The sequence below is a fragment of the Bubalus bubalis genome, chromosome 24 (assembly GCF_019923935.1).
Source record: "Bubalus bubalis isolate 160015118507 breed Murrah chromosome 24, NDDB_SH_1, whole genome shotgun sequence".
Classification (NCBI taxonomy): domain Eukaryota; kingdom Metazoa; phylum Chordata; class Mammalia; order Artiodactyla; family Bovidae; genus Bubalus; species Bubalus bubalis.
The window spans coordinates 14680338-14691965 of NC_059180.1; the positions used below are offsets into that span (position 1 = coordinate 14680338).

At 41.9% G+C, this 11628-nt stretch overlaps 1 protein-coding gene across 10 annotated transcripts in view; it reads right to left on the reverse strand.

Annotated features, from left to right (window-relative positions):
* Nucleotides 1–9852, reverse strand: part of ZNF713 (zinc finger protein 713) — a 33595-nt gene extending 23743 nt beyond the window's left edge. For 4 of the 10 annotated variants that reach the window (XM_044935664.1, XM_044935662.1, XM_044935663.1 and 1 more), the window contains exons 1-2: nucleotides 9349–9852; nucleotides 3244–3329 (exon numbers count right to left, since the gene is read on the reverse strand). In XM_044935664.1, the coding sequence (XP_044791599.1) occupies nucleotides 3244–3329; nucleotides 9349–9580 (318 nt within the window). In that variant the 5' untranslated portion in view covers nucleotides 9581–9852. Of the gene's footprint in view, nucleotides 1–3243; nucleotides 3330–3810; nucleotides 3901–5002; nucleotides 5516–9348 lie in introns of all 10 variants that reach the window. The other 6 variants (XM_006070358.4, XR_006548160.1, XR_006548161.1 and 3 more) reach the window with 4 other exon arrangements.
* Between the last annotated feature and the right edge of the window lie 1776 nt (nucleotides 9853–11628).

Genomic DNA, 11628 nt, shown 5'->3' on the forward strand with positions numbered 1-11628 from the left:
AGCATAGTTCCCAGGTATGGTTCCTTGAAAGCTTTCTCTCTATTTTTCTTTCTGTGAGCTGAAGAAATAGGTATTTCGCCCCACCCTTTATCCTTCACAAACTCAAAGTGGTGGGAAACTCATAGAAATAACTGCCACACACACTCCCATTCAAGTAAACAGCAATTCTATAATGTAGCTGAGCTGGGCACATGTTGAGAGGTGTGAATGAGAAACAGTTTTATTTTCAAACTCAGTAATTTCTGGCTCCTTTATATACATATTTTTGATGTTTTAAAAAAATGGAAATACTGTTGATGTACAATATTATTTAAGTTACAGGTGTTCAATATAGTGATTCATGAATTTTAAAGGTTATACTCCATTTATAGTTATTATAAAATATTGGCTATATTCCCTGTGTTGTAGATTCTTGTAGCTTATTTTATACATAATAGTTTGTACCTCTTAATCCCCTACTTCTTGTATTGCCCCTTCCCCATTCTCTCTCCCCACTGGTTCTCACTAGTTTGGTCTCTATATATGCAAGTCAGCTTCTTTTCTGTTTTATTCACTAGTTTGTTGTATTTTTCAGATTTCACATAAAAGTGATATCATACAGTATTTGTCTTTCTCTGACTTATGTCACTTAGCATAATGCCCTCCAAGTTCATCCATGTTGCTGCAAATAGCAAAATTTCATTCTTTTCTATGACTGAGGAGTAATTTCATTGTATACATACACCACATCCTTATCCATCCATCTCTTCACGGACACTGAAGTTGCTTCCATGTCTTGGCAATTGTAAATAATTCCTCTTTGAACACTGGGGTTCATGTATCTTTCTGAATTTGTGTTTTAGTTTTTTGGGGGGTATATACCCAAGAGCAGAACTGCTGGGTCATGTGCTAGTTCTATTCTTAGCTTTTTGAGAAACCTCCATACTGTTTACCACAGTGGCTGCACCAATTTACATCGCCACCAACGGCGTATGAAGGTTCTCTTTCCTCTACATCCTCGCCAAAATTTGTTATTTCTGTTCTTTTTGATGACAGCCATTCTGACAGGTGTGAGGGGACAGCACACTGTGGTTTTGATTTGCATTTCCCTGACGATTAGCGAGGTTGAGCATATTTTCTTGTCTGCTTCCTTTATATGTAATGGTTCTTTATCTAGTTTATCTTTTCCTCTCACATTTTACTTTAACCACCCAGAAGCTGACACCTGGCACTTTTAGTCTTCTACCTGAAAATCTCCTTAAATATATCATTGAGTCCATTAAGTATAGTTCCTATTTTTCTTGTTACTGAAGGTGACAACGTTGACCAAAATTTCTTCTTCAAGTGTCCCCTTTCTTCAGCTCATGACAAGATTTTCCTTATTATCCTTTAAGTCCTGTGAAAGGTCCTTTAGGGCCCCACTAACTCTCCTGGAGGTCCTTTATGATTCCAAAAATAATCTTCTCCTTTCTGTCTTCTGCCCTTTGCTCAGCTGGCTCTCTCTCTCTTTCTCTCTCCTGTCCCTCTCTCTTTCTTATTAGTCTTTTCTTTTATGGATTCTGGATTCTCAGTTGTAGGTTATAAAGGAATTCCCAAATTATTTTCTTGTGTAACTTTTGTGGCTTAGTTTTTCATATTTAAATATTTGATCAGTTTGAAGACTGTTCTGATGTAAAGTATGAGGTATAGATTCAACTTTACCTTTTTACACATGGCTCCACAGAAATATCATTGATTATTGAATAAACCATCTTTTCACCACTGGGTTGAGATATGGTTTATCATATGCAAAATTCCTGTTTATTCAACAAATATTTATTCAGTGCTTCCTATGGGTCACCTATAGGGCTTGAGATATACTAGTGAACAAGAGACTAAAAGTCTCTTCCTTTATGAAACTTCAGCAGGGGAAAGTAGACAATAAATGATGACTGGGTAAATTATAGAGTATGCTATTAAACAACACTTGTTCTTTGGAAGAAAAGCTATGACAAACCTAGACACCATACTAAAAAGCAAAGACATCACTTCACTGACTAAGCTGCACAGAGTCAAAGCTATGGTTTTTCCAATAGTCATGTACAGATGTGAGAGTTGGACTGTAAAGGATGTCAAGTGCTGAAGAATTGATGTCTTCTAACTGTGCTGCTTGAGAAGACTTTCCTGAGAGTCCCTTGGACAGCAAGGAGATCAAATCAGTCAATCCTAAAAGAAATCAGTCCTGAATATTCACTGGAAGGACTGATGCTGTGGCTGGCTTAATTTGTGGCGTTAATTTGCCACATTAATTTGTGGCAGCAGAGGTCCTCAGGTATATTAATAATTCCATTACCTCCAAGTGGTCAGTGACATGGGCATCATTCATTGTTTGAAGACTGAATGGCAAGCGTTTAAATTCTAGTGAGCTATTTAAGGGAAGGGTGATTTAAAGAATCCGTCTGCCAATACAAAAAATGCAGGAGATGTGGGTTTGCTCTCTGGGTTGGGAAGATCCCCTGGAGTAGGAAATGGCAACACACTCCAGTATTCTTGCCTGGAAAATTCCATGGACAGAGAAGCGTGGTGGGCTACAGTCCATGGGGTCACAAAGAGTCAGACACAACTGAGCACGCACACATGCACTATTAAAAGATAGTCTACGGCTTCTTGTGTTGCTTTTACAACATCCAGGACAGACATGAATCTACAAGCTGATAAAAATGCTGAAGGAGAGAAGAGCTATAAAGAGGTATGGAAGGTGGGTAGGAAACATCACATACAGATATGTGACATCTGTCACAGGAATCTCAAGGGCTCTGGACTTGGGGAGCTTAGTTCTTCTGAGAATTGAAAAATAAAAGTACCTACATTCTGCGAGCCACCATGGCATTTCAGAGGAGAGGAAAACAACTTATCTGGGGCTTCCCTGGTGGCTCCGTGGTATAGAACCAGCCTGCCAATGCTGGAGACATGGGTTTGATTCCTGATCTGAGAAGATCCCACATGCCTTGGAGCAACTAAGTCTGTGCACCGCAACTATTGAGCCTGTGCTCTAGAGCCTGGGAGCTGCAACTACGGAGCCCATGTTCCCTAGAGCCCATGCTCTGTGACAAGAGAAGCCATCGCAATGAGCAGCCTGCACACCACAACTAGAGAGTAGGTCCCACTTGCCACAACTGGAGAAGAGCCCCCACAGGAACAAAGACCTAACACAGCCAAAAAAAAAAAAAAAAAAAAACACCAAAAAATAAAGTTATTAAAAAAAACAAACAAAACTGAACTTACCTGAGACATGACTGTCTGTGATCCAACATTCATTTCCTTCTCTGTGTTTCCTTCTTGGGAAAGTACAGCATCCTGAGAGGGCATTCCTGAGAAAAGAAGAGAAGAATCTTGTCAAGGAATGATATTAAAGCTTCACCTAAATCTTGCACCTTTTGTCTTGTATCAGGATGGCAGATGGTTTAGACAGAAGCCCTCTAAGACATAAGTCTAAAGGCTGGGTGACGTAACTCTGACACTCTTGTTCCTCTATTACACTGAGGAATTTAAAGCATGGCTGTCTCTCCTCTGTGGTACAACTCCACTTGTTGCGACATATGGGAAGCTCAGGGTGCTCATTGGTTTTTAGCACTAGCTACTCACTTGGGGGGGATTTTAAAAAGATGCCAGTGCTCAGCCCCTCTTCCCTGAGATTTGGATTTAACAATCTCAGGTGAACCTGGGCAACAGCATTTTTAAATTCTGAAGTCTCCAAATGATTCCAAGCAGCAGATGAGAACCACTGAGATGATGTGATCCAGAGAATTTATGTTGAGGAGTTATTCTTACTCTTTAAGAGCATAAACTCACCCCTAAACTCAAAGTCCAGGCATCTCCTCTACTCTCTTTAAGATGATCCTTCTATTCCACTCCTAGGCATATTCCATGAGGAAACAAATACTGAAAAAGACATGTACATGTACAATGAACATGTACCCCAATGTTCATTGCAGCACTGTTTACAACAGCTAGAACATGTCCATTGACAGATGATGGATAAAGAAGTATATGTGGTGCCTATACAAATGGGAATATTACTCAGCCATAAAAAGAAATGCATTTGAGTCAGTTCTAATGAGGTGGATGAACCTAGAGCCTATTATACAGAGTGAAGTAACTCAGAAACAGAAAGATAAATATCATATATTAACACATATATATGGAATCTATAAAGATGGTACTGATGAATTTATTTGCAAGGCAGCAGTGGAGAAACAGACATAGAGAATAGACTTATGGACATGGGGAGAGGGAAGGAGAGGGTGAGATGTATGGAGAGAGTACCATGGAAACTTACATTACCATATGTAAAATAGATAGGCAGTGGGAACTTGCTGTGAGTTTCAGGGAACTCAAACATTGGCTCTGTATCACCTAGAGGGGTGGGATGGGGAGGGAGATGGGAGGGAGGTCCAAGAGGGAAGGGACATATGTACATCTATGGCTGATTCATGTTGATGTCTGACAGAAAACAACAAAATTCTGTAAAGCAATTATCCTTCAATTAAAAAATAAATTAATTTAAAAAAATGATTAAAAAAAAAAGATGATCCTTCTATGCCTTCCCTACTGGCTCATTGATAAAGAATCCCCCTGTTAATGCAAGAGACACAGGTTCAATCCCCAATCCAGGAAGATCCCACATGCTGTGGGGCAGCTAAGCCTATGCACCACAATTACTGAGCCTGTGCTCTAGAGCCCATGAACTGCAACTACTGAGCCCACATGCTGCAACTACTGAAGCCTGTGCACTGCAGAGCCTCTGCTCTGCAACAACAGAAGCCACCACAATGAGAAGCCCACACACCACAACTAGAGAGTAGCCCCTGCTCGCTGCAACTAGAGAAAGCCTGCACACAGCAAAGGAAGACCCAGCACAGCCAAAAATAAATAAATAAATAAAAATAAACATTAAACGTTATTAAAAAGATGACCCTTCCAATACAGAAAGGAGATTTCACTCTTTTCGTTTCTCAGAATGTTCACCTTCCTTTTTGAGTACCTGGATTCAGTCCTCCACGAGGATGACTACACCTCTTGGCAGTCCTTCAGTTGTAATGTTACCAAAGCCTTATTCTCTTCGGGCACAACAGTCAGGAGACATACCAGTTCTAACAGCTTCAGCAGCCCTGTCAGTCCCCGAAGGCTGATTTTCCAGTGCCTTAAAGGCAACAGCCAGTCACAGGTATTAAAGGTGCCTGATCTCATGAGAGGGTCAGGAGACAGTGGATATTCAAGAGAGTGATTTCTGCTTCCCAGGGCAGCCACTCTCAGGATCTTGCCTTCTTCATGTAGAGTTGAGATGTGGAGGTTCCTGAAGTTGGCTATTACACTGCTGCTGTTTTTTTTCACTAAAGGCATCAATCCTACATGTACATACGTCACTGTGATATTCGAATCTGCCTCCTGGCAGAGATCTTGAGAGATACAATTTCAGGCTGAGCACTTGTAATGAGATGCATCAGAGTCAGCAGAAGAACTCCAGCAGTGTTGGTCCCCTAGAGACCTATGGAGTCTAAAAAGAGATATACACACTGTTCATTGATAAAGACAGAGCACCACAGGAGGTGGAATTCATTAAAACAATCAAAAAAGCAGTTTTAGAATTTCTCAAAGAGCAGAGAGATACAGAAGCAGCAACTACAACAAATTTAGCCTTAGTCCTCTCCCACCCTCTTCTTGGAACAGAAATCATGTGGTCCTTTCCCACAGAAAGACTTTCAAATAGAGTGGCTTTCTCCCCAGAAAGAAGAAAAAAACAGGCATTTCACCAGTACCAATAACAGAATGAAATGTATTGATCTGTTAATAATCATGAGAATACATTTGTTCTCCGTTCACAAAAGTTGACCTGAAAAACTCCTCTCAAAAACTACTGATAGAAACAAAGAATAAAACCATTTCTGAGAAGTAATAGGAAGAAAGAAAGGAAACTATGGTTCCAATGGAATGGCCCTGTTAGAGAAAGAAGCCATTCAAGCCAAGACATGCCAAGAATCTAACATTTTACAACCAGTTTTCACTAATAGGAAGATCTTTCAAAAATAATTTAAAAGCACTTTAAGGATCAGGTCTTTATTTTATCAAGCAAAAATTCAAAAAAGGTCCCATGGTCTGAAGAGCCAGGTTGAATTTACAAGAATGTCTTGGGGTTTCAAACCCAATCACCTGAAAACCATATATTCACAACAAAAACTGCACTAACCATGTTAGGAAGACAGGTTTCTCCTCCTATGAACCCAAGGGAATGAGGAATATTTCAAGTATATTATACATTATATACAAACATAACTAGTTTGAGAGTACTTTTTATGGCATCTGATGCGAATGCTGCTGCTGCTGCTGCCGCTCAGTCGCTTCAGTCCGACTCTGTGCGACCCCATAGACGGCAGCCCACCAGGCTCCCCCATCCCTGGGATTCTCCAGGCAAGAATACTGGAGTGGGTTGCCATTTCCTTCTCCAATCCATGCAAATGAAAAGTGAAAGTGAAATCACTCAGTCGTGTCCGACTCTTAGTGACCTCATGGACTGCAGCCTACCAGGCTCCTCCGTCCATGGGATTTTCCAGGCAAGAGTACTGGAGTGGAGTACTGGATTTTCCAAGAGTACTGGATTTTCCAGGCAAGAGTACATTGCCTTCTCTTCTGATGGGAACCGGGTTCCATAAAACACACTTTTGGAAATGCTGATCTTAGAAATCTTTCCTTTTATTAACTTCATAACAAACTACCTTATTCTACTTTTATAACAGCACAATATTACACTGTACAGATCTACCACAATACATTTAACCACACTCATAGTTAGCATTTAAGTGGTATCCCTTTCTCAAACTACAAACAATATTGTAATGAGCATCTTTGTACACACATCCCTGTGCACCTGTGCAAGTATTTCAGCAGGACAGATCTTAGAATAGAATTTCTGAGCCACAGAGTGAACTCACTTAACATTTTACTAGGTGTAGTCATACTGCCACTCAAAATATTTCCTAAATTGTACAACCGGGGCCCTGCCCCTCTGCATTTGCCTCGATACTTTGTTAGCACCAATATTGATATATTTTCCCAGTCTAAACGGTGAAAAGTATCTTTGTCTTCATTTGCATTCTATAATTACTTATGAGGTTAAGCACTTTTTTTGTTTATTGGTTTCCTGTAATTTGCTGTAATTCGTCTATAAATTGCCTGTGCATATCCTTTGTCCACTTTTTTTTTAAGTTAAGATTTTCACCTTTATTATTATTATTATTTATTTGGCTGTGCTGGGTCTTAGTTGCGGCATGTGGGATCTAATTCCCTGATCAGGGGTTGAACTAGGGCGCCCTGCACTGGGAGAGCAGACTCAGCCACTGGATCACCAGAGAAGTCCCACACTTTTCTTTTTTCAACAAGTCTCTTTACATATTACGGTACTTTCTCTAACACATGTTGCAAGTATTTTATGTCTCTAATTTTAAGCCCTTTGCTCTTTTCAAATATAGCAAATATTTTTCAAAATACTTGGCACATGGGCTTTTCTGATATAATTTTGATATAATTTAATTAATGCATTTTCCCCAGAGGGTTTTGGGTCCTGTCCTGGCAGTTTGGTATGCCTACAACATAAAGTGCAAGGACGGAAGGCAAAGCAGTATGCAATATTAACGTCATGAAGGGCTTTGTTGTTGTTCAGTCACTCAGTCATGGCCAACTCTGCAACCCCATGGACTGTAGCATGCCAGGTTTCCCTGTCCTTCACCAATTCTCGGAGTTTGCTCAAACTCAAGTCCATCAAATTGGGGATGCCATCTAACCATTCTGTCCTCTATAGTCTTCTTCTCCTCCTGCCTTCATTCTTTCCCAGCATCAGGGTATTTTCCAATGAGTTGGCTCTTTGCACCAGTTCAGCTCAGTTCAGTTGCTCAGTCGTGTCCAACTCTTCGCGACCCCATGAATCGCAGCATGCCAGGCCTCCCTGTCCATCACCAACTCCCGGAGTTCACTCAGACTCACGTCCATCGAGTCAGTGATGCCATCCAGCCATCTCATCCTCTGTCGTCCCCTTCTCCTCCTGCCCCCAAACCCTCCCAGCATCAGAGTCTTTTCCAATGAGTCAACTCTTCACATGAGGTGGCCAAAGTACTGGAGTTTCAGCTTCAGCATCATTCCCTCCAAAGAAATCCCAGGGCTGATCTCCTTCAGAGTGGCCAAAATATTGGAATTTCAGCTTCAGCATCAGTCCTTCCAATGAATATTCAGGGTTGATTTCCTTTAGGATTGACTGGTTTGATCTCCTTACATTCCAAAGGACTCTCAAGAGTCTCCTCCAACATCACAGTTCAAAAGCATCAATTCATCAGTGCTCAGCTTTCTTTATAGTCCACCTCTCATGTTCATACATGACTACTGGAAAACCACAGCTTTGACTACATCGATCTTTGTTGGCAAAGTAATGTCTCTGCTTTTTAATATGCTGCATAGGTTTGTCATAGTTTTTCTTCCAAGGAGCAAACAAAATCACTGCCGCTGGTGACTGCGGCCATGAATTTAAAATATGCTTGCCCCTTGGAAGAAAAGGGCTTTGAGGTCACTGCTAAGTAACTAAAACATTATCCTAATGGCATCAGGGAAGTATACAAAAGTTTTCAGCAACAGAGTGACTTTCAATATTCTCCATTTAATAGAGCACCTACTAAGTGCCATGATCAATTCTGTCTTGGAAAATGGTAATTTTTGTACCTTTAATATTCCCCACAATTCAAAGTAAGTAAAAGAAACAAAGTTCATTAAATCAAAAGACACAATTACGGGGATCTGCTCTGCCACATATTAAAACTTATTTTATATTAAAACAAAATGGTATCACTGCAGAAACTGTGAGAGCAGTGTAACAGGCTAGAAACAGATGTGAGTATACAAACGTCTGTAGAATAGATAAGTGTCATTTCAATTCAGTGGGAAAGAGATGACGGCAAGATGACGGGGGGGGGGAAAAGGCATTTTTCTATCTTACAGGTTATCACAAAATTAATATCCAATAGGTTAAAATGTAAAAAAAAAAATTGTTTTAATCCTTTAAAAGTATTAGACGAAAATAAAGGTGAATCTTTTAATACTCTTGAGATGGGAAAAACTTTCCAAAAATGATACCCACCCACGCCTATACAAAAATAAATTGCAGAAAATATTAGAGGAAAATAGGTTTGTAATCTTGGGAATGGGAAGGCCTTCCCATGAAAGGGGAACAGGGGGTCCGAGAAGCCGGAGGGCGCCGCCTGGGGGGCTCGGAGTCGAGGGCTCCCCGCCCCGCGACCCCCGCCCGCCCAGCCCCCTCTCCAGCCACCCGCCCGCGGGCGCCGCACTCACCCGCCGGCACAGACAAAGGGCGCCCCGGGCGGCTCCGCCCCCTGACGCCGCAGCCGCCGCCGCCTGTCCCGACCGAGGCGGGAGAAGGTGATGAGGGCCCTGATGCCTGAGCCAATGACGCCCAGTGACAGGCCCCTGGGGCTGGACCAGCCGCCGGGGCCAGCCAGGCTCTGACGAAAGCCTCCCAGCAATGGCGGCCGCGCAGCGCTGGCTCCGGCTCGGCGATACGCATGCGCCGGCGGTGCCGGGGCCGGACCTCTTCCCACGGACCCTGCTGGGAACTCCCACCCTCTCCCCCCGGTAGGCTTCTCACCAGGGCCGCGCTGACTACCCGGTCCCCGGCCCCCGCTCCCGGCCTCGCAGAACTGTGCCTTCAGAGAGGACCCAGGACCCTCCCAGAGAGCCCTTGACGATCAGAAGCTCCAGTGAGGGGCGCCGTGCGGTCCCCTAGGTGACCACACAAATCGTCGCTCTCCTCAGTCCTGAAATACCGCCCCTTCCCCAATTTTATATTGACGAAACTAAAGATATAGTAATAACGATTGAATATATAATACAAATATACTGATGAGAAGAATGGAATTCTTTTAACGGAGATAAAATTGGAATTCGCCAAAATCGATTGCAAATGCATATCTGTTAATGCAGGCATTCAACGGGGAAGGGAGAGACTTTTCAGCAGTGCTGGGAAAACTGGATGTGCACATGCAAAAGAATAAAATTGGACCTTAGACTTAACAGCACATACATAAATTAATTCAAAACGGATCAAAAAACCTAAATGTGAGAGGTAAAATTATAAAACTCTTAGAAGAAAACATAGGAGTGAAGCTTCATGATGTTCTTTTGGCAGTTATTAATATTTCCTTTAGATGGCATCGAAAGCACAGGCAACAAAAGAGAAAAAAATGGATAAATTGGACTTCAGTATTTAACACTTCCATCCATCAAAGAACAGTAATAATAGAGTGAAAAAACAATCCACAAAATATTTGCAAATCATTTATCTGATAAGGGATTAAGGTCCAGAATGAATAAAAAATTCCATAAGTCAACAACAAACTGCCATTGAGATTTTAAAATGAGCAAAGGGGTACTTCCCTGGTGGTCCAGTGGTTAAGATTCCATGCTCCCACTGCAGGGAGCCTGGGTTCCACCGGTGGTCTGGGGAACTAGATTCCACATGCTACAGCTAAAGATTCACCATGCCCCAACTGAGATCTGACGCAGCCAAATTAATAAATAAAAATGAATATTTAAAAAATAGGCAAAGGAATTCAACTGGCATTTCTTCAAGCAAGGCATACAAATAACCAATCCGCACACGAAAAAATGGTGTCACTCATCATTAGGGAAATGCAAGTTAAACCGCAATGAGGTACCAAGTCACAGACACTAGGATGACTACTAGTCAAAAAACAGAGTACAGGTGTTGGCAATGATGTGGAGTAATCGGAACTCCTATGTGTTACTGATGGGAATGTAAAATGATACAGTTGCTGTGGAAAATAGTTTGGCGATTTTTTTAAACATCCAAAATCACTGCCGATGGTGATTGCAGCCATGACATTAAAAGACACTTGCTCCTTGGAAGGGAAGTTATGACCAACCTAGACGGCATATTAAAAAGCAGAGACGTTACTTTGACAACAAAGGTCCATCTAGTCAAGGCTATGGTTTTTCCAGTGGTCATGTATGGATGTGAGAGTTGGACTATAAAGAAAGCTGAGTGCTGAAGAATTGATACTTTTGAACTATGGTGTTGGAGAAGACTCTTGAGAGTCCCTTGGACTGCAAGGAGATCCAACCAGTCCATCCTAAAGGAAATCAGTCCTGAATATTCATTGGAAGGACTGATGCTGAAGCTGAAACTCCAATACTTTGGCCACCTCATGTGAAGAGCTGACTCATTTGAAAAGACCCTGATGCTGGGAAACAGTGAAGGCAGGAGGAGTAGGGGACAACAGAGAATAAGATAGTTGGATGGCATCACCGACTCAATGGACATGGGTTTGGGTGAACTCCGGGAGTTGGTGATGGACAGGGAGGCCTGGCATGCTGCAGTTCACGGGGTCACAAAAAGTCGGACACGACTGAGGGACTGAACTGAACTGAAATGTAGCCTTAAAATATCCAGCAATTCCATTTTGGGATAGATAACCAAAAGAATTGAAAGCAGGATCTCAAAAGAGATATTTGCATCTCCATGTTTGTTGCAGTATTTTCACAATAGCCAAGAAGTGAAAGAAACCCAGTATTCATTCACAGATGAATGAATAA